The sequence below is a fragment of the Larus michahellis genome, chromosome 3, assembly GCF_964199755.1.
Source record: "Larus michahellis chromosome 3, bLarMic1.1, whole genome shotgun sequence".
NCBI classification, from domain to species: Eukaryota; Metazoa; Chordata; class Aves; order Charadriiformes; family Laridae; genus Larus; species Larus michahellis.
In genome coordinates this window covers 112,053,147-112,076,891 of record NC_133898.1, presented here as the reverse complement: position 1 = coordinate 112,076,891, position 23,745 = coordinate 112,053,147, and the positions used below count along the sequence as shown (strand labels likewise).

Below are 23,745 nucleotides of genomic sequence, written 5' to 3'. Positions count from 1 at the left end.
GGAGGACAGCAGTATCTCATTACCAATTCTCTGAGCCAGTCCCCCTGACAGCGTAGCTGGAGCATTGATAGCTTTTTAGGGATTTCACATTAACTAGGGCTGTATCGGGCCATTTTGTGCTTCGCTGAATTTGTACATCAATCTCTCTCACTTTTCAAGGCTTACATCCCATGAAGCAGAGTGAGATCATTAACACATGATGGTTTTCAGGCCTCTCTGTTGTTTCCTGGCACAGGATTGCCTTCTGACAAAGGGCCAGGGTCCTGCACTGTTTATACGTTTTAAAAAAAACTCCGCTGCATATAATAATAATAACGGTCCTTTCATAAAAATAGTAATCACAGATGTTAATTTTGACTGATTACACAAATAAGGAAACTAATGCAAAGAAGTTACAAAATTTATCAAAGCTTGTCAACTTGTTTGAAATGAAAAATCATTTCAAAGCTTCGGTCCCCAGTGCTGTGGGGTCTGACCCTTCGACTGATCTTCCTGACTTTAGAAAACATATATTTAACTTGATTGTGTTCTCCTCTGTGAGACACATCAACAGTACTATCTTATGCCTATTTCACTTCAAATATATCAAACAAATACAACAGTTTTACTTAAGGCTTAGTCAAGCCTCAGAAGACCTGGGTGTAGTGTTCTTTCTAACTAGAACATCTGCAGAAGGTGTAAATATTAAGGCCTCAAAGGCCGCTTACTGAAGTAAAATAAAAAAAAAAAATATATATACATATTTTGGGTCTGTTCAGGCATCCAAAGCTGCATCAATAATAATAATTAAAAAAAAAAAAACAGGAGAGCTTTTTTGGTCCTGAAGCCAACTGCCCAAGCACAACCCACATCCCTACAGCCTAATTCTCTTGCCGCATCCAAACCGGGCAATGTCTGAAGAGGACAGTTTACGCCACAGCCAAACGTGTGGCCAGGCCGTGCTCGCAATTTAACTGTATAAACAATTGCAGGACAGAACTGAGCCTTGCCCTCACCAATCAATTACCCAGCACAGACAGGGCCTGCAGTCCATACTGTGGTCCTCAGGCAATTGGGTAAAGCCCACGTTTGTGCTAGATAATCTTAGTGGCATCGATATCGTTGGGCGAGTTTTGTGACACTACAATGCATAACTGCTGGAAAAACTGGAAGGTTAGTTGTGCAGTTCTTAAACTGTGCATTTCTTTATCATTAATGATAAACTGGTAGTTTTCATAGGGTTTTTTGTTCTTAGTTAATAGGTATTTCCCCATGCTCACGGGTGTTACACAACAATAGAAATACCATAGCCTACATAATAAGAATTACTGTTATTGGCTAAACAGGGATAGGATTTCACACCATAGTAGATGCTGTTGCTTTAAAATGCTAATTATTCCCAGCTGTTGATTTCCTATCTAAAGTAGTTTAACACATTTTTTGCTACGAAAATATCAGTAATTTATTATGCCATCTTTTGGGGGCAATAGGTTGGGGGTATATTTTGTAAAAATGTTGCTTTTGTCAACAGAAACTATAAAAATGCCAAAAATCTAGCTAATTTGTTATTTCTTCTAAAAGGCACTTAAGCATTTATAAACGAAGGGAAGACAAGCAGAAGACTAGAAAATACAAAATACTTCCCATTAGTACATCACAAAATGGCAATGAAAACCTCTCCGGATATAAAGTAGGGCCTGATTTACAGTCTTGGGGTATGTGCACCATTCGCGAGTACAAATACAGAGAAAGCAACCAGGCAGCGTATCAGAGTAACAAGCGCTACTGATCAGAAGCAAGTCCGGGAAACTATGGCATGCATTCTCTGAACCATGTTCATTTTAACAAACTTAAGTTCCTCTTATGAACATTAAAACTCCATTTTTAAGGAGGCTATGAATGGGACAAATAAGAGGACAACTGAAAGGCACCTTCTTTGTCTCTGCTAGAAACAGTCAGTGGTGCAAATGAGCCTGTTTGTTAGAAAGAAAGGATTAGTATTTGAATGATGGAGTAGACGTCCACATTACCTTTGAGGCCTGGAACAAGAATTTGAACAGAGCAGGACTCCTCTGCAATATGTTGAGGATATCCAGACCTTAGCAGTGACAGGAAGGCAAGGCTAATTAGAGTCACCAAGAAAACCAGATCTCTCTTCATAATGAGCACTTACAGGTCACCGACTCCTAAACAAAAGAATGAATAAACAGTTATAAGAATTCCAAAGACTTTCAACAGTTTCTGAATGTATGCAGCGTCCTACTACAAATGCAATGTATTTTGGCATGCCATAACCCACACAGCATGAGAAGGACAAGGGCAGGTCCTCCGAGCAGGTTGTGTGTTCCACAGACATACATGAAACACGCAGCAGTGCATTCAGCAGTTTGTTTTGGAGTTAGACCGGGTAAGATAAAGCTCAGAATAAACATAGTTAAGAAGTAGGAAGATAAGCAATGCTAATAACAGGCAATTCTGTGTTCACAACTTCTCATTGGAGGCAGGGATCTGGAAAGGTGAAAGGAGAAAATACAGTACACGGGTTTGCACTGGAAGATGTTTGTACTAAGTTGCCACTTAGAAAGAGAGCACACTGCTCTAAAGAGGCAATTCAGTGGATGATAAGACCAACCTAAAGGCCTGAAATTTCACTTCCCATCTATCTGAGCACCGAAATTGTGCCCAGCAAGTTGTCTGATACAATAGCCCTCTTGTAACTCATTGAGGGTGGAAGGGAGATAGTATTTCACTCTATCATACAATGAAGTTACATCAGGGCCTTCAATAAATCCTGAAAAGATTCACCTCTGAAACTACCCTTGTCTAAGCCTGCAAGTGAAATGGCTTGCCTGGTATTAGCCTGTGAAGAGATCTCTCAGAAAACAACAGTGCAGAAGTGGAGTTTGCGTGAAGGGACCATCAAAAGCCGATATTTAGGGAGTCTGTAGAAATACTCTTTGACAAAAGTGTTATTAATGTACTTCTGATATGTTTTTCCAGTCCTTCTTTCACCCAGGCTCTGTACTACACAAACAAGCTGAAAGTCATATCAGGTTTTCAAGAGAAAGTACATGTACATCAACTTTTATAGCCACAATACAGATGTGCGCATTTTACATCTAGAGCAAGAAGACTGGGCTATGTTACTCCCCACTGTCCGATTCCCTGCAAAAATAAGCCAAGAAGGATTAGGCACAGGTGGGGCCAGTACATGGGTCTGTGTGTCTCAACATGCTGGGGGTCAAGGAAAGGGGGGAGTCTGTTGTTTTGGGGATGGCCAGAAGGCATAACTGCTTTTCAGTTATGAAGGGACAGGATAATAAGGAGCTTCAGGGTGAGAATGAGCTGGTGAAGCAGATACCAGAACTTAAGGCATGGAGCAAGAAGGCAGCAGGCTCCCCTCCATGTGCAGCAAAATTCTGTTTTGCCTATGCTATTAAAAAGCCTTGCTCTAATTTTAAATTCCACCATCATCTCTGATATATTTAATAGATGTCTTAGCAGCAAGACTAAGTAGATGACTTTGGAGTTGAGGGAATAAATTATCCCTCTGAACTGCTGTCCGGCTAGTGCTTCCATTATCCTCTAGGAGATAAAACAAGTCGACTGCAGCAGGGAGGTCAGATGGGAGCAGATTTTGTTTCCCTCCTCATGTAGGGAAGGCATGACGTGAGTTACAGGAGAGGTTGCTCTGCCTCACAACATCCTCGCTACACCGTCTGATGCTACATCCACACCGCAGGGCAGGGGTGCTCCACAAGACACCCCCCACTCCCCCCCCGCCAATTCTCACTGATCATCCAGGTTTGGGGCACAGACCGGTGTGTGCTGTGAGCCCCTTTTGACCCAAATCCCTTCCCCAGCTTTCCCAGTGAGGTGCAGCAGGAGAACCACGCCTGAAAAAGGTGGAGTCTATGCTTGGACCTGGGAAGAGCTCCCGGGTCAAGGGATCTTGATACAGTCGTACTCTAATGGACTACTACACTGGGGCAGGAAACAGCAGAGATGATCATTGGTGCTGCGTAATCCTCCCCTGGAGAAAGGGAGGAACAGGGACTACCTGGGGATTTTCACAACTCCTGTAATGGGACAGGCATGAACTACTTCATAGACGAGGTCTGCCAACCAGAAAGAAGACCCAGGAGAGCATGGACCAAAAAAAAGGAAGTTTCCACTAAGCTGTAATGTAATGTAAGGTTATTTTCAAGGCTCCTGTTTCAATTTCCTATTACCTTTCAGTCTAGCAGATGGCAATATACACAGTCTTACTAGAGATGCATTTTGTACCCTCACCAACTCTCCTGCCAGACTACTAAGTAATAATATCATTAACAAAGTCTTATCTCATACTTAGGGTGCAGGTTCTGGAGGGACAACACTCAGTCATATACAGATGCTTACAGTATTTTTTTTTTTTTCTCTCCTTTCACGAGTGCTCAGTTCCCAAAATTTTGCTTATGCTACCACAACTAAGATGACTACAGCTCATATATACATGTCTGAATCAGCTTTAAAATACCCAGCTCAGGTATTGCTAGGAGCAGAGAAACCTACAGAAGTACAAACCTTGACTGCTCAAATATTTTGGCCATGTTACATTTTTTCACAATTGCAGCAACATCACTTCAGGCTTTTCAAGAGTGCAGGCAAAATTGAATGTCGCCACCCAAGGATGAGGAACCAGAGCTGGAGAAGGCACACCATAAAGGTAGACACAGAGAACACAGCAATAGCTGGGGGGGGAAAGAGAAGAGTAATTCAAATTTGGATATAAAGCTTCTACTGCCATAGAGAAGCAGCAACCAGCCCAGCTCCTCAGGGCTCTGACAGACAAAACCATCAGGAAAGTGCTTGCTGTGTTGCTGTCCTCTGCTGTCTTGGGCTACTGCCTCCTTTGCCTATGCATGGAACCAGACCAGACTACTAGAAACCACGTCAGGCCACTGGCCACTTTACAGCTTAGTCTTCTAAGGTTATACAAACTATTTGACCACAGTCTTGATATAGTTTTGAAGTATCAGATCTCTGTGATGGCACTCTTCTCCCAAATATCCTCATGCGCACACCAAACAAATTACTTCACATATATGAAGCTTGAATCTGGCCACATCTCCCCAGGTTCCTAACCCCAGGGTACAAGGCACTGCATCTTGGTGCGCTTTGTGGCCCAGAGGAGCTCATAGTATCCACGGTGGACTGTCCTGACATTTTTTGTCAAGTCCGTGATTCGTAACAGTCAGCAAGCAAAAGAGGGGGCAGCAAAATCTAGCCAAGAGGAAAGGTTGAAGAGGTGTTTCTCCAGATCTTCCCTTCAAAGGTTTCTAGGACCAGACTTGGGACATGAATAGCCAATGCTGGTAGACTGGAAAATGAGAGGGTCCATGGCAAAAACAGGCTTCACAATGCCTGGGACTGGGATGGGGACCAACACTCCCTATGTGGGAAAGCAATGAGCTGTCATTGCCTCAGCCAGCCAGGAGGACGTGGCAGAGACTCACGCCTGGAAGTCTTCCAGACTCGCAGACACCTGAACGTAGGTGTTAACCCAAAGCAGTAGCCACCTTTGCAGGACAGGGAGTGGGACCATCCTGGACAACAGCCACACAGATGCTCTGTGGGCTGAGAAAACGGAGGACACGGGTCTGCCTTAGCCTGCAGCTCCCACCCCACAGCCCAGGAAAGCACCCAGCCACCAGCCTGCAGGACATCCCACCTTTTCTTTGTAGCAGGGGCACTTCAGGATCCAGAAGAAGATCAGACAAAGAGGCTTTCAAGCCAAGTGGTTTAGGTACGTAGTTGAAAGCCTGGAAATTAGGTGGTTTCAGCATGAGCACCCAGCAGGCTGGTGATAAGGATTCTCGACAGATGAGTCGGAGGGGAATGAAATGCCCTCAGACGGAAGAAAGAATTGAAATTAGGAGGGTGCTCCAGTCTCTGCATTAGTGAATAAAAAGGCAGCATCACTTCCTCTGGTTGCATTTCATAAGGTTTTAGATGTATCCAGACTACAACTAAAAGATGAAAGCCTCCAGGTATGTTAAATATTAATCTGCCTTTGCAAACTCCTACACAGCTCAGAGATGAGACAGGCACCGAGCAGTAGAGAACAGCCCGGGCTGCTTGGTGGCTCTGCTCAGCAGCCAGATATGAAGGATTTTCTAGGGAAAATGAAACCTCCAATGAAGCTTCATCACATTCCCCACTGTCTGCTACTGCTGCAGGGCTTACAAGCCTCAGACACACAAGGGATACACCTAATCCTACCTCGCAATAGCTTGACTCGCAGAGAAAATGGTCTAGGAAAACGGAGTTTCTTAGTGTCGGTCAGGTCACAACACCCGGACCCACATGAATACTCGGGAAATTTCCTCGGTCTGAGAAAAGACACTGACAGAGGAAATCTCTGAAGAGGTTTCAAATTAAATACTTTATAGAGTCTGCAGCTGCAGTAAAGGGACACATTAGTAGTAGAAATCAAACCAAAAGCACTTTGGATATCACTTTCTCCACCTTTTTCTGCTTTAAAAAGAAACCACCTCTTCTGCAGCTAAAATTGCCTTATATGATTGAAATGAGAGTTTGATCTCTAGGTATGCGTTGCAGCAGTACCTTTCATTTTAAAATCCTGGAAAATTCCTTGCCTTTCTGACCTACCTTCAAGTCCTTTCAGATCCAGACTCATAAAGGCATTTAGAAAACTAAATCCCACTGAAACTGATCCTCAGAAAGAGATGCCAGCCTGTGTTTTCAAACACTGTCTTCGCCCTGGTATCTGGAGTATCTCCAGAGTTGGTAAAACCAATGCCAGAGAGAAACTTAGAGACATTCAGCACTTGTGAAATTATGACTATTATCTCACTATCTATGCAGGGGTCAGGAGTCAAATTTGCAGCACTTATAGCGGTAGACATTAAATCAGTGTAAGCTGAAAGCTTTGGAAAAAAAAAAAAAGTGAGAAGAGGAGGAGGAAGAGGCAAAATTTACATGGTCTTTCCTTTAAAAAAATATAATAGCAAAATGCCTCTATTCCCATTAGGAATGGAAACGTACCAACGCAACCAGCAAAATAATTTCAAAACAACTTTTGAGACCTGCCAGCTTTAGGGAATCTGCCTCAGTTGCCAAGAGAGCAGAGGTTTATTAAGCCAGGTTTCAAGTGACAAGTTCTCGAGAGGTCATCGGAGCATCCCCGCGGCACCACAAACTCGCTCAAAACCGCTGCAGGACCAGCCAGGCCAGCTGGCACCCAGCACTCCTTGAGTCCCCCCGGCTCACCCCCAGCTGTGGGTGGAAAGCTTGGAGATCACTTCAGCCAGCAAACGCCTCCTGCGTGAAGACCCTGTGTCTGGCAGCGGCTGCTCCGCCAGGGCCGATGGCTTATTGCACGCCGTCATTTTGGACCTAGAAGCAACAACGCAGACGATCTGCCTAGCTGAATCCAAATGGCTGAGAAACACAGAAGGGGAACGATGCTCGCTGGCATTAATGCTCAGCCAGCAAACAGCTACAGAGTGGCTGCAATCCTCTGTATAGTCCTATAGGACTCCTCTTTGAGCTGGTTTTATTTCACTATTGCTGAGTTGTTTTCACTCTTATTATGATTTTTTTATTATTATTATTTTTAAAACCCCCTTCATTCTCAGGGATCTGAGCTGACTGATCTATATTCCGAGTTGAGTGCGCCCCGGTACAGTCAGGCACACAAATCTGCAGAGCCACAGCCACATTTGGTGGGTGATTTTTCTCAAGCAGGTTTGAGTCACCACTACAGACGCATCAACAGCTTTCAACAATTTTCACTCCCCTGACTTTTCAAGTCCTCGTCATCCGCATCCCAACACCTCCCAGAACTGTCAGCCTGTGTATCCTTAAATGCCCCAGCCGGCCCTAAGCCGCATCCTTACGGATGCAACACATGCCCACAAAATCATGCCAGTGAAATACCAGGCTGGGACACAGACCTCACACTATTTCAAACAGATAAAAGCCAAAAAAAAAGAAAAAGAAAAAAGTAATTAAGTCCCAAGGCTACAAGGGTAGCACCAGGGCCCAGCGCAGATCAGGGACACGTTTCTGGGGGAAGCAAGGAGAAACAGAAGGGACAAAGCCTCCAGCGCTGCGCATCCAAGCTGCTTTTCACCCCTTGGCCCAAGGGCTGCAGATCATTCCCTGGAGAAGATGTCTTTCACACTGGAGATGAAACTTGTGTCACTGACCTCTTCTTTCTCCATTACAGCCTTGCTGATCATCCTAACCTACAGATGTTTTGTGCAGCTACGCTTTTACTTTATCTAAGCATTTCTCTCATTTGTCCTCCCAGCTCCCTTGTGCATTACCTTGGGTAATCAAGAGTTCACCATTTAGACAGAATATAAAAATCAGAATCCATTTTAAAGCTGCTAAACAATGGGTGGTCATTTCCATAACATCGCAATGCTCTGAAGTTAAATTCTACGTGTTGATTTAAAGGTTAAAGCAACGGGCTTGAAAGATTTAAAAAAAAAAATATCCCTAAACATTAACACTATAGAAATTCAAAAATGAGGACCATAACTGCCTCTGCTACCAAGTCTCTGTGAAATCTATGGAGCATGGAGTAGCATAAAGCAGAGACATAACACATTTCAGGTCCTGATGATGCTGAAGAACAGCAAGGTTTGCTGCAGAGGACAAAAGAGTGAGTCTAAGCTGATGGGAAGCCAACATTACCTCAGAGTTTAACTGATAGGAAGTCATTGGTTACTCCCCAAAGTACACTTAATTCTGGCTCAATAGAGCTATTTCCTCATCCCATGTTTGTGAGGTGTGAGGGACTATTAGTTCTGACTGTACAACGTAGGTGCCCTTGTCACGCGTAGGAATAGCAGCCCCACTTTTCATCCAGAAGAATGTTTTTAAAAATTGAGACAAATTTCTTCCTGATGTAGTCCTGCTGAAGTCAATGAGTTTATGTCAGAACTAACTTACTTTCACCTGTGCTGAAAATATAAAATCAGAGCTTCAGCAAGGGGGAGATGAAAATAGTGCCAGAAGGGGTAAGTATGCTTTCAAAACCTGTAACTAGAGGGAGATGGGACCCACCTGATTTCTTGCCCCGAGTGCCAAATCTCTCACAGTATCTCTGTATGGCTTTTTTAGATGGTAGAGACTAACATTCAGGTAGAATTTTATCTTTCTCTGTGTATCTGTCAGAGAAAACTAGAAATGCTAAACAAAATTTCTCCCACAGGGTTTTAATCAAAATCCCTATTAGATGACAAGATCTCTGCTGTAGCCTCATTTGCAGCTATAACTTACAGAAATAATTTGTGATTTTGGGTGCCATCCTTGATATATGTCAGATTAATTTTTCAGTACTCTTAACTACCACAAAATAATAAAAAAAAAATAATACAGGGTTCAAATACAGCTGTTGGTTCTTCTAAAACCTGTGTCTAAATTGTCTCAGTTCAGCCCCACTCCTATAAAGCATCCACATGAGAAGCTGACGCTATCTACACTCACATATCTGTAGGAAATAAAACACCGAGGATTCATCAAGAATGAGTGAATGATGTGGAGAACACTGCAGGGCACATTTCTTCACATGAATAAGTACATATTATTTACATATGCCTTTGTCACCTTATTTCTGAAGCTTTAAGGCATCAGTTTTCAGTCCTCCACATCCACAGACGCTTAGGACTGGCTGCAGAGGTTGGGATATTTGTGCAATACTTAAGTGCTTAATTCAACCAACTTATGCTTTCCAACATATTCCTGCCCTCCAGGTACTTAGAAGTTTTCCATGTTGGCCTGACAGTTGTCTTCTTGAGGGCACTGGACAGGCTCAAAAAGGCAAACTTAACCTGGGGAGGGTGGTCCCAGTCCCACAGCTACGTACTTGGAGGTGCAGAGAAGAGGCAGAATGGTCTATCGAGGCCCCATCCAGTCACCCCAGATACATCAGCAGTGGCACATGCCTTTTGCACAACAGAAATGCCACTCAAGTATTGATCCAAAAGGAGAGAAGAACCAGCTATGGAACATCCTTAACTTAGAAAGATTTGAACCCACCGCTCCAGTTCCCCAGGAGAGTAATTGCTCCCATTGGATGGACACAGCAGCTGAGATTAGATTATAATCAGGCATCCCACATTAAGGGATGGAAGGCAAGATGGGGAGAAAGCTGGTAAAGAAGCCATCTCAAGCCTAGTGGTAGTACAGTAGACTAAAAAAGGGCAAAATGAGTGTTCTTCCTTCCCTGCTTTCTGGTTTTATGTCCCACAATTGACACACGCGTAAACACATGAACAGGTCAGGAACACCCAGACAGAATACAAAATCTAAGCAAAGCAGTTTGTGAGGCTAGAGGAGGAGTAAAGACAAGAGGCACAGGATGTAGGCAAGTAGTGGGAGAAACACAACACAAAAGTGAAAAACCAGAGAGGCCCCACGAGGGGAGAGGAGCAGAGAAAGGACAGAGAGAGAGATGGCACCACCCCAGAGTGCAAGTGGATGGGAGAAAGGTTTGCTTTTGGTTGTCCCAGCATCCTACTCCTCACTGAGGAGGAGAGCAAACACAATAGAGCAGAAACAGCATTTGCCCCCATTTGCTCACACATTAGATATGCGACGGATACGTTTAAAGGAGGTTCTAAGAATAAAGAGAAGCCACTTGACTGCTGCCCAGTCCTTCCCAATGCTGCAAGTATGACACCTCAAAAAGTGAGCCACAAGACAGAGACATCAGCAGATGTCTATTTATCAAGACAACTTTGCTTAGATCTAGATCTCAAGCTAGCAGAAGTTATATGCAGACCCTTGGGAGAGATTCAACCATTCTGTCTTAGGTGCTCAGACCGAGAAAATCACCCTGAGCTCCCCATATAATCAAGTCAGAGAAAAGCACCTTGGTGTGGGGATTAATTTAATCCTAAAACAGGACAGATAATTGACTTTGGAGATATCTAGTCATTGCCCAGTATGACCAGCTCATCCTTGTAGATATGTAGAGTTAGGTGAATGCCACCATCACTAATTAGCTAAGCTAAGCTATGGGAGGGCTAACAGCAGCCTGGCTCCCCCTGCACTCACACATTACCTTCCCCTTCTCCGTACTGCCACCGACCGCCAGCTGATCCCATCATCAGCTAGCACAGGCTGCTGTGCCAGCAGAAAGCTATTCCTCTTTTTGCAATGTTATTTTGCAGTTGATTTAGTTCCTTGGTTCCTGGTGAGGGTAAAATGGCCATCATTCCTGTGAAAAGTGTTGCCAGCCAGGGAAAGAAATGCCCTTGGCAGCAGCTGACATGGCCTTCAGCGTGTTACAAAACTGTGCGCTGGCATGCCAGCAGTATACAGAAAACAGAAAGATGCGTGAGTGAAGGAATTAAAGGGACTAAATTCACCAGAAAAAAACACCCCAACACATAATTAGAGTGGGAACATTTTAAAAGGAGGAAAGATAAGGCAACATACCAGGCTGCACTGGAAAATAATATCCAGCAAAAGATACAGAGCATAGGAGATACAACAACATGAGGCGTTTTGCAATAGCATGCAAGCCACCAAGAGTCATGGAAATGATCCAAGAGTGTTATCCTCAAATGACAAGGACATACTTCTCAGAATGATACCCTCAAAACAACAAAACACCAGGGTCCGTAAGCATGCATGATCACAATCTTGCATTTGAAGTGGGGCAGTGTCAATGCAATTTCAATAAAAGGCTATTTTTATTCTCAAGCTGGGGATGTGCAGGGAGCAAATAACACTCTACGTGCGATCCTATGCTGAACCTTTCATATCAGCTCCCAGGAGCCAGGAAAAGGAGGGAAATAAATTGTATTGCTGTCACAAAGACCAACAACACCTTCAGTAAAACGGCCAAGCCTCAATGCAAGAGAAAAACATGAGCATGAGAGCAAAAAAGCAAGCCTCACAGGAAATACAGCCACGTATCTTCACTGGCCAAGTGAAGGGTGAACCTTGATAGCAATAGTGCTATTCCATGTCATTTCGCTCTTAGAGCCCTGAAACACCTTTCCAAGTGCAGATAAGGGCAAGACGACCAAAGTAAGGGGAACCTACCAAAGCGGCTCCCCAGATTAAGAGAAAATATACGGTTAGTCTGTAGAGATGCTTGTAGAAGCAAAATATAGTGGAGAAAAAAAAACAGGTTTGTATGGATCTGATGTGACTGAGTAAAAGCACGTGCCAAGATATGCAATTCCTGCAGATGACTGGACATTAACAAAGTTCTCAGAAGTGAAAACATTCTTACACTAGTATGCTACAGCAGACTTTCACTAATCAGGCCATATCATTGGCAACAGTCATGATCCTGCTTAGAGGGTATGCCAAATGGAAGCCAGCTGAAAGAATATCTCTCAGTGGTAAAACATCTCCCAGAGCAGCTCTTATACCATGCAACGTGCATTCAAAATCCATCGCCATGTACAATGCAGTGGTCTACAAAGACTTAGAAATATTGAGAAAAATTACATGATTACAAGTGGGTTTGCATGCTTTTGACAAACTCGTCTCATTTTGGAAAAGAAATGTGAATTCAGAAACAGACAGAATGCACAGAACACGTTTCGCAAAGAAGCAATTCATATAAACAATTCATATAAACTGAAGGCATTACTTCCCTTATCTGCACGCCAAGATGCTTCTACTACCAAAAGATTCTTGAGGATGACAGCTCCCTTTGGGATTTTTTTTTTATTAAAGTCCTTCCATCTAACCAACTGCCCTGAGACATTTCTTTATTTAAATAATGTACTTTTCTAGGCAGGAATAGAACAAGCTATGTTAAGTAAGTGATAACTACTGGCATCTCCACCCGCTTTGGTACTCAGCAGATTCTCTAACAAAAACGGGCAAACACATGTTTAAATAGAGAGCTGCTTAGGAGACAGGGTGAAAACTATTGTGATCAGAACCATTAAAAAAGCACCTGACAGACCCTGTCATCAGGTGCCAACAGATTTGTTTTACAAGAAAGGAGGCACACACGTTGTTGTAGCTGATACAGCAACTTCCCTGGGCACATCAAGTTGGCGTTGCTTACACAAGCTTGACAAACATCATCCAGAAACTGAACAGGATTTGCAAGACATGGGATGCCCAACTAGTCTCTCTTCAGGTGGAGGGTTTCAAGTTGACAGTAAAACTGCCCCAGCATCGATGGAGCACTCTTTTTCAACAGTGTATTAAGTTTTCGTTATACGCATAGCACTGTAGGAGTAGATGTAGGAGTAGATGTAGCAGTGGACGTGGTCTATGTCAAAATCAATGGTTATTTAAAGCACTTCTGGTATGTAACCTGTTTACCTATCTCCACAGAACTTGTGAAGATAATACAGTTACCTCCACATATGACACACAGACAATTTAAACTTAAATAGTCCAACTTGAATAATTCTGGAGAAGTGATACTGAAGACATGAAGAGATTTGGAAATTGGCAGAAATTCTCACATTCTACCCAAGAACTTCACAAGGCCTTCTTTAGATAACTCAGGTTCCTCTTTGCTATTTCTTCAACATAACAAGCAAAGATTATCTGTGAGTGCCCGGTGGAGAAACATGCCTTGTCCTTTCAAGGACTGCCCTTGAAATTTCAAAAGAAAGATGGTACTGAAAAATCTATAATCCTCCCTTGAAGATTTAAACTTTAGGATTACGTTCAGAGCTATTTAAATGGAGCAGACATAAGGAAATAGCTATGTATGTTGTCTAAGGATTTTAAACTAATTCTGAACTATTTAATTATGAATTACTGTTAGGTGTCCACACATTCATGAAGATTTTATGTAACATTTATAAAAAAAGAAAGGGAAGTAGGGAGTGAATATAGAGTTTTGGGCACTCCACAATTACACAAAAAGCAATTCTGACACGAGGATATTAAACTTTACTCTGACCAGTTGGGTAGGGATGGGGCCAGGATGCAGCTGGAGCTGAGCTTGGTAAGGGATGCAAAGAATAAGAAGGGCTTCTACAGGTATGTCAGCCAGAAAAGGAAGGTCAAAGAAAGTGTACCCCACGCTGATGACAAAGACTGGCAAACTGGTAACAACAGACAAGGAGAAGGCTGAGGTACTCAACTTCTTTGCCTCAGTCTTCACTGGCAACCTCTCGCCCCACACCTCTTGAGGCAAGGACCACAAGGCAAGGACTGGGGGAGAAAAGACCCTCCCCCTGTAAGAGATCAGGTTCATGACCACCTGAGGAACCTGAACATACAGAAGTGTACGGGACCTGATGAGACACATCCCAGAGTCCGGAGGGAATTGGCTGAGGCAGTTGCCAAGACACTTTCCATGATATCTGAAAAGTCATGGCAGTCGGGTAGAGTTCCCAGTGACTGCAAAAAGGGAACCATTGCACCCCTTTTTAAAAACGGTAGAAAGGAGGACACTGGGAACTACTGACCTGTCAGCCCCACCTCTGTGCCTGGGACTCCCTCAGGAGCCCACACTGGGACCAGTACCCTTCAATAGCTTCATCAATGACATAGACAATGGGATCAAGTGCACCCTCAGCAAGTTTGCAGATGACACCAAGCTGAGTGTTGTGGTTGACACACCTGAGGGATGGGATGACATCCAGAGGGACCTGGACAAGCTCGAGAAGTGGGCCTGTGTGAACCTCATGAGGTTCAATAAGGCCAAGTGCAAGGTCAGGGCGACCCCCGGTATCAGTACAGGCTGGGGGGGGAAAGGATTGAGAGTAGCCCTGCCAAGAAGAGCTTGTGGGTACTGGTGGATGAAAAGCTGGACATGACCTGGCAATGTGTGCTTGCAGCCCAGAAGGCCAACCTCATCCTGGGCTGCATCAAAAGGAGTGTGGCCAGCAGGTTGAGGGAGGTGATTCTGCCCCTCTGCCCTGCTCTTGTGAGACCCCACCTGGAGTACTGCATCCAGCTCTGGAGCCCTCAGCACAGGAAAGACATGGACCTGTTGGAGCGGGTCCAGAGGAGAACCACAAAAATGTTCAGAGGGCTGGAGCACCTCTCCTGTGAGGACAGGCTGAGAGAGTTGGGGTTGTTCAGCCTGGAGAAGAGAAAGCTCTGGAGAGACCTTATTGTAGCCTTTTAGTACTTAAAGGGGGATACAGGAAAGACTGGGACAAACGTTTTAGCAAGGCCTGTTGTGATAGGACAAGGGGTAATGGGTTTAAACTAAAAGAGCTAGGTAGACTAGATATAAGGAAGACATTTTTTACAATGAGGGTGGTGAAACACTGGAACAGGTTGCCTGGAGAGGTGGTAGATGCCCCATCCCTGGAAACATTCAAGGTCAGTTCAGGTTACGGGGCTCTGAGCAACCTGATCTAGTTGAAGATGTCCCTGCTCATTGCAGAGGGGTTGGTCTAGACAACCTTTCAAGGCCCCTTCCAGCCCAAACTATTCTGGCAGCAAAGAAAGAAAACGTCCAACAAAGAGGTTTTTCACCTGCAGTTCATACCATGGGTCTTGTTATATCATCTCACCTCATCTCTGCATTGGCTTTAAACTGCAAGTTCATCACAGAACTAGAGAGAAGCATTGCAAACACATCTGTGGATGCTGCCGACAGATCCACCACCCTGGAGTCTCTGCAGCACACTCTACTACATGTTCTCAGTGTCCGTTTCCTTACTGTTTCTTGTATATAACTCCACTAAAGAGTCAGCCATCAGAGACCTGTTTTCTCGTTAACACCCTTCTGACAAGAGAGCTCATCGAGAGTTGTTTTTTTTCTTTTTCTATGTAATAAGACACTTTTTGCCACTTCCTGTGCTAGGTCTTCATTACATTCTTGTCTGATGTTTTTGTTTTGATTGGCCATAACTACTGTGCCATCTGACATTGCCAGTTTCTTTACATATTTTTTTTTTAAAGCTTTTTGGTTTAATACCCAAATGTTAGATGATCTCTTATAAATGCTTCTCTGACAACGATCACAAAAACTTTACTTACATTAAGTAATGTCCTTACAAAAACTTCAATGCTTTCTTCTCTCCCCTTAACTCTCATATAACCAACAGCCTTTGCTGTACAAGACTCATTTAAAGAAAGAAGTGCTTGTGAAGCCTTGCAAAATGGATGTGAGTTATCTTGGTGCCTTCTTAGTGAAGGTGAATGATTTATGAGCCCTTCTGTGTCTGTGCAGTGCATTCTTTAGCCAGACAACCACTACTTCATGTAAGCTTCATTGTCGAGCCCTCACAGCACAGAAATGAGCAGAAATGAGCCCCCAGCATTCAGATCAGATGGAGACCAAATCTACGCCTGATCCATGGTCTCTTGGAGGCCCATAGGCTATTTCTAAGGAGTCCACCACAGATGAATAAACGCATGCCTATTATCAGCAAGTTTCAATATCTGCTAAAATCATCAGCACTATCACGGAAAAATTTGGAGGGATCCCCAGCTAAGCCTGAAAAATCACTCAAATTAAACTGAAAATCTTAGAGTGCTATCTGTAGGATTTCTTGTTGTTATTATTTATGGTTATTCCACACTTAGGGAATCATACTAATAGGACCAAAAAGAAAAATAAAAAATAATCACAGAGTGAGCCATGCTTAAGACCAAAGGCGAGCACCAGGAACCTAAGCACAGCTACTGACACAGCTTCATTCTTCAAGGTCCCCACTCAAAAACCAGCCAGAGTTGAAGCCATTTCTCTTTCCACTCTCCATCCTTTGTCCCCATTCTTCACCCCTGAACCTTGAGATGAGAGTTGCTTAAGTCAACACTGGCAACACTAGCACTGAATCTGTATCTGTGGCCTCTTTCCAAGTCAAAACAAAGCATCCAAAACCTTCTCCTAACAATTCAGCCACCTTAAGAAGCAGGAGGTGCCTGTGGTTTTGCCGGGAAACTCACCTGGGTGCCTAAGCGTTTCTTACAGCACAGACCAGAGATGGCCAACGACTTGCCCAAAGAGAGTGACAAGACACTATTCTCCCCCATAGACCATTTATGCCCATTAAGGAAGTGCATCCAAACTCCTTCAGTCTCCTCTAAGCACACTGTAAGCAGGAAGCTTAACAGAAAACACTGACATTCCCTTCCAAAACATGGTGGGGAGATGCTTCCTTCTTACAGACTAACTTTTTACAGGAGTGCTCATATCAAAGGAATAGGCTCCCCTGGACTGCTTAGGCTTTCTCTTTTTTCTTTTCTAAAATCAAAGCAGTGTCAACATCAGAAACCGCCTTAGGAGCTGTGGACACAATCTTGGATGTTCAGTGGTCCCAATCCCGAATTATTGTGTCAGTCAGTGGCACCTTTCCAGCAGGTGGAAGGTGGGGGTTTGAAGCAGTGCTATGAGCTGCATGCACATCTCCTGCTTCACTTCCCAGGTGAGTGCTCCTGGTCAGTAGATTACGTGACAGGTGGGTAGCAGCAGTCCATTCTTCAAACAGAACTGTAGAGAACTGTTTTTTCAGAGCCAGTTTTCAAAGTTCCCATGCCTGAAGGGCAACTGGACACATACATTCAAGGCAAGGTTCCAGCTTCTGGAACACAAGTTCCTGCAGGCACTCGGCACAAACGGTGGTGAATTTATCCACAGCCACATCCAGCAGAGGGAATCCCAGAGCATCTCCCTCACAAGTATTTTCCAGCTGGCTGCTGTGGCCATCACACACTTTGCTGGCTGTGGCGAGTCCCTTTCTTCAGCACTTAGCTCTCCTCCATTTGCTCCATATAGCATGTAAACAATGTGGATTCTTGGTCTGGAGCCAGGTATCTAACTTGCAGCATTGTGAAATGATTTATTCATGTCCAACAATAAAGCACCTGAATGAAATGTGGACTAGATGATCTTTAAAAGTCTCTTCCAACCCAAAACATTCCATGATTCAGTACAGACGGAAACCAATGTAAACCCTAAAACTCCTCGCCATCTGTCTTACTGCTCTGTTCTGGCCTCCGGGACAACTTATAGACCTCCTGACCAATCTTCTGATAGAGTTTTGAGGAAGCAGCATCCAAACAAGTCAGAGCAGCTAAGGATCCTTGGATCCTAATAAACAATTAACCAGTCCAGCGATGAACTTCAGCAGACCAACTTCAATTCTCTTCTTGTCTACAGACGTCTTACACAACTACAGGCAAATCAACCAGGACTAGTTTTTTGTTCATTGGATTTTCAAAGCCACCTCTTTCTAACGCTTCAGACTGAGTAGGTTGTTTTCCACTTGACTTAAGAGTTTACCTAGCTCTCAAAATCCAGCCATACTCCCCTGCAGCTTTCAGTTCCCACTGTATAAAATGGAGCATTTCTTACAGAAAAGTTGGCAGAAGCACTAACAAAGTCTTAGAAACTTTTTTAAATCAACCTCTCCCTTGTACGGGTGTTTGTGTTGCTAAAAACATCAAAAAGCTTTAAGCCTTTTACTGACACATCAAGCCCTCTCAAAGGGTCGTGCTCTCGAGGCCCACATAGCGGATGGTCTGTAGCTCACGTGCAAACTAGAAGGAAGCGCTTGAACATTAAGAGCTGCCAGCTAGTTATCAACCAGGAATCCAAGGGACTTTTCCTGCAGTTGACACCTTACGAGCCTAGTCCGTGACCTCTTCCATCAGACTACCTTTCCCAAAATACATCCTAAATGCTCCTCTCATCAAGGGAAATGAAAACAGCGAGACCCTGACCACATGCCCTTATGGGAAACGTGGTTCAACTGTGAAGCCCAGCCAGCAGTGAAATGCAATGCAAAGCGCAAACTACACTTCCCAGGAGACACCATGAGAGTATTTTTGGCTAAACTCTTCTGGTTTTCAGCCAAAATACTTTGACAAAAGAACTAAACTACCCCGGAAAACTGACACTTTTCTTTAAAAAGCTACTTCGCCAAAAGCCTTCCTACTTCAAAAGAAGGTTCAAGAGTTCTTGGACAGCCCTAAAGATGACTAAACAGAGCTTTAGAAACAGTGCAAAATCACTCAAAAGTCATTAGAAAAAATAGCCTTCAACACAACGTACAATTTATAAATTACACAGTAGATTTCTGCTGCTTCCACAGTGTGATTCTCTGCTGACTCTAGGAATACACCATGTTTAAAATGCCATTTTGACTATGAATTTGAGTTACATATTCTTTGTCATGTATTAATTAAAATAATAATTCCATTTTAACAGATACATCCAAGAATTTTCTGAAAGACGGTCCAAAGTTTTTTAAAAGGAATACCCAACTTGGAAGTATTACTTCTTGCCTGCAACATCTCCATACCTTATTTATGCTGCATCAGTGGAGGAATAAAAATTTTAGGGATGCCCATCAAGTTTCACAGATTAAAAGGTCCTAGTATCATTGTTATGTGACCTTTAAGTCAGTGTTTGTTTCATATTCTCTGATCATTATAATGCCTTAAATGACCATGATCACATAAATGATCATATTTATATGAAATTAAAAAAGACCTCAGCTACAGAGGACATGGCAATAGTTTCCCTTTACATTTTTCAAGTCTTTCAATACCCAAGGATCAAAGTTGTAGTATTTCCAGTCCAGAGGCTCTTTCAGTTTCACTGTATGGCATGTGAAGTTGGGGATTTCAGTTCTCCACAGTGATTTGATTTTGCCAGGAAACAATCCCCCTCCTAAATTTCACTGCCCCTACTGAGCACATACGTAGGTATGCACGCGCAGAGGTCAGAACGGAAACTCACAAGTCCCTTTATGAATCCTATCTCATGCCTGAAAAGCAGGCATGTGGCCTCCTAGTTACTGAAGCATGGCTCACTCTCATATCCCAGCTCATTTAGATCAAGATTTTACATCCTTAAATTTTATTAAGCATTCCTACTACCAACTTGATTTGGTTTTCACTGAGTTTGCTCTTAATTACCCAGTGGTGTAATTTTAGCTCTTACTGGATCTTCTGTCATCTGCTTCGCTTCTGCAATGCCAATCTTCATTCCCTGCTTTGCAGCTGTATTAAAAGCTCACTTTTTAAAGTGGAAAATAGCCAGCCGCTTGGGAATAAAAGTAGGATGGAGAAAAGCACTTAATATTTCCAAAGTTAAACTGACATATTGATTATCTGTTACTGGGAATCACAACCCATTAACGAGCTGCAGTAAGTTTGAATTGTAGGAAAAATTAAAATTCATATACTCCTTTGTCCTTCCCTGCCCAAAGGAAGGCGAGCTCTTCCAATGGCATTTGTACGTTTTAAAGACAAACCCCACACTAAACAGGAATTCAGCGATCTAACCCACATGGGAACTTCTCAACAGAAAGGTCCGACGTTATCTGATAGAATCGAGCGAGTTCTTATTTCCCTTCCCTTCCCCTACTCTGTGGGGATCACCAACTGCATTCTGCCGCTTACAAGGCAGCCCCCTAATAAACACCCAGGCTTTTCCCTCTACGTGCTTCTGAAGAGTGAAAGTATAAAAGTCTCTTACCTTATGGTTGCTGAGAAAACGGGAACTGCCGAGCGCTCTGTGCCTGCAGGGACACTGCACAGATGAACCTCATTGCTGCTGTTTACAGAAGTCTGACAGTTTTTAATTTGAAAAGAGGTTGTCTTTTGCTTTTCCACAGTTCAACAAATCAGACAAAACAGTTGCAAGTGTTATCTGTAAACAGCTTCCTGTTTGAAATAGATCAGCTGTCCTGCAGGACAATAATTAGGAAAGAAGTGTGGGAAAGCTGAAGAGGTCCATGATGTAAGCTTTTTATTTTGGGAATGTACTTTTTTGGGAATGCACTCTTACTCTCCCCTCCTCCTCTCTAGCGGAGAACCCCTTTTTAACCATTTACATCTATTCAGCTCTCAGCCATGCACGCACGCTGCCCCAGCACAGCGTTTCTCCTACTGTGCTTCAGCAGATATGAAAACACATGAAATGCAACACCGAATGTGAGCATCTTCTGCGGATAATTAACACACTCTCCCCTTACCTAAAGAAATTCTCTCTCTTCTTGCAATTGGCTGCAGCATTCTTGACTTGTTGAGTAAAACATGCAACTATTTCAGAGCTGAGTCCCAACACTCCACAATAACGTAAGTGCTAAATAATCCAAAATAAAACTTCTTCACAAAATTTTGGGGTTTGTTTTTCTTCCAAATAGTCGTACAACTCTGGGTTTCATCTTAAACAGCTAGTGTGAGCCCTGGGCAAACTGTAGCACTCCACTGATGTTTGGGCAGGAAAAGAATGGGGCCAGCTGATTGTGGGATTTTGTGAACACCTCTCTCTGTTACAGCAGTTTATGCCTCAACAGATATTACTGGCTTCACTCTCAGTTTCCAGGGCAAATACAGAACACCGCTTATGACTACGCCAATTAATACCCTCTAATGAATAGCTGCTATATTTGTACGGCTGTAGGTCCAATAAGCTTCTTCAACAAAAAAAAGCCTTGCAAACCATCTGCCCCCACACCCCTGCTGATGCCACTGCTCCCCGCTCCGTTTCCCCAGACAGGGTTTGAGGGGCCATGCTGTAAGCGAGCACCCACGGGACGGGAGCCTGGGTGCCTCCCAGTATGTGACCTCTTATTGTAAGACCAGGATGGCAGCTAGGGCAGTAGCGGGAGGTTCCCTTTCCGTCTTCCAGAGTCCCAAGACCAGAAAAGCATCAGAACAGCAAAAAGCTTTTAGACTGGGGGGACTAGAGAAAGCTGTAATAGCATCTTTCCCACCCTTTTCATCTGCTCCCACAGGAGGTGCAGGTCCACTCCACAGAGGACGTCATGCCACAGTGGGGACCGCAATACAAGCTGATGACACATGGCACTGACGCACCTTTTCCCTGCTCTGCTCACGACATGTCATCTCCTCTCTCCCAGCAAACCTCTGCCCGTCCCTGGAGTGTGCAACCAGTTTTGTCAGGCCAGAGCACCGCACACGCTGAGCGGCTTTGCTGGCGAAGACGACAAAAATGGGCTCTGCAGATACCACAGCACTGCAGAGGTGCCTCATACTCAGGACTCGCTGTCGGCAACCTTCATATAGGCAGACCTCTCCTAAAGCACCTTGTTTCCACGTTGGACTGGAACCTAACTACCCTCCTCCACCCCCATCAACACCAAATGGCCATGAAAAGAACTGCTGATCACTTCCAGATTACATCAGTAAAGAAAGGACAAAATGGCAGAACATGAACCTAACTGCGTAAGGACCACACAGCTCTCATTTGAAAGTGCGGGTTTATGCATACACAAGCCCCATTAGTTCAGCGGGAGCAGAAGTCAATTAGCAGGATCAGGCCCTTACAGCACTCTGCTGGCAGCAACTTGCCAAGAGAAATGTTTGATGTAAAGAATGCAGCAAAGTGACTGCAGTCCAAGCCTTTGAAGATCACATTACGATGGCAAAGGCAACGATCATTTACATACATATCTACTCTGCCTGTAAACACAGGCAAATAACTTTCAGGCCAGAAACAGAATTCAAGGGAGAAACGCATCCATTTCAGGGAAAGTTAGTAGAAGAGGTAGGATTAAACACTGGGGAAACAGAAGTGAAAAATAAACATAAATGACCAGAGTTCAGAAGAAAAAGGGCTAACACTATCAATGCAGTGAAAGTGTTTTCTCTAGGAGAGGGGAAAATAAGCAAATACATGGTTTTCTCTCACCTAAGAGAGAGAAAAGGGCACAGCCCCCTTACAGAAAGGCATAAGCATCCTTTGCCCACTCAGAAAGCCAACTGGAAGCTGTGTGGTCACATTGGTGCATCATCTAAATCGGGCTACTATGTGCAAACTATGGCACTGACGCGTGGACTGCGTGGGAGCAGCTTAAGCCACCACCAGGTTGCGGTAGCTGTTGGCTGTTGAGCTAAAAGTTTTCCATTACGTCTATACACCTGCCTGAAAAACTGTAGCACTTGAAGAGCCAATTCCCAAGCCTTTCAGCCACCCTTGCGGGATGGAGCGGGACAGGCTTCAGAGGGTAGGGTATACAGCAAAACACACCAGCTAGACCAGCTACCTCGTCTTGACCCACAACCCAACATTCACCCAGGCTTTAAGCTCAGGTTAAACACCATGTTGACACAACTACAGGTAGAAGTCTTGGATCGAAACCAATCAAAACCATATAGACAAAAAGGAAACTGATTGTAAAAGGACAAGAACTAGTCTTCTGTTAGAAAACAGGAAAAATTATGTTTATACATTTTAGGAGCCTTCAGGCAAATTCTTCTACTCTTTCCATAGGCAGCTGGCATTACCTTTGTGTCTGTAAAAAGATTAAACATAACACCTATTTTAAAGCACAATGGCTATTTAAAAATGTTGTTGTGAGATGACAAGGCCCTAATTCTTCCCTTGGTTTGGCAAAACATCCAATGGTATCAGCAACATTCCCAAGCAGATTTTCCCAGGGGGTAAAAATTGGCAATACCCAAACTCCTTAATAAATCAGTATCAGAGCTCAATTGTTGGAGCTCAGCTTATCACAGGCCATCACAAACGCTGTTCCAGTTCTTGAGAGTTAATGGCTGCCTTGCTAACAAGCCCTTAGAAAGCCGCCCAAGGCAAACTCCCAAAAGAGGCAAGGAGATGCAGCAGATGCACAGCTCCCCCATGGTACCGATCTGCACTCCGGCATGCTGACTGTATCCCCTCCTCTGCTCCCGAGACAACGTAACGATGCCTCCCATTCCCTCTGGCTTCACCTAACAGCAATTATTTAGCCAAGAAAATAGGAAACAACTTTATCAAACACCAAGATACACCTGCGAAAACGCAGCCTGTATAAGCTGTCCCTGTGAAGATATCCATCCGAACCTCATTCCCTGAGCACAGCCCCGGAGGAC

The 23,745-nt window shown here is 43.9% G+C and overlaps 1 protein-coding gene across 2 annotated transcripts in view; it reads right to left on the bottom strand.

Annotated features, from left to right (window-relative positions):
• The window catches only part of COLEC11 (collectin subfamily member 11), a 41,689-nt gene extending 21,043 nt beyond the window's left edge, over positions 1–20,646 (bottom strand). Inside the window, exons 1-2 of one of the 2 annotated variants that reach the window (XM_074581778.1) lie at positions 20,381–20,646; positions 2,010–2,165 (exon numbers count right to left, since the gene is read on the bottom strand). In XM_074581778.1, the coding sequence (XP_074437879.1) occupies positions 2,010–2,139 (130 nt within the window). In that variant the 5' untranslated portion in view covers positions 2,140–2,165; positions 20,381–20,646. The remainder of the gene's footprint in view (positions 1–2,009; positions 2,166–20,380) is intronic. The other variant, XM_074581777.1, reaches the window with a different exon arrangement.
• Positions 20,647–23,745: the final 3,099 nt, after the last annotated feature.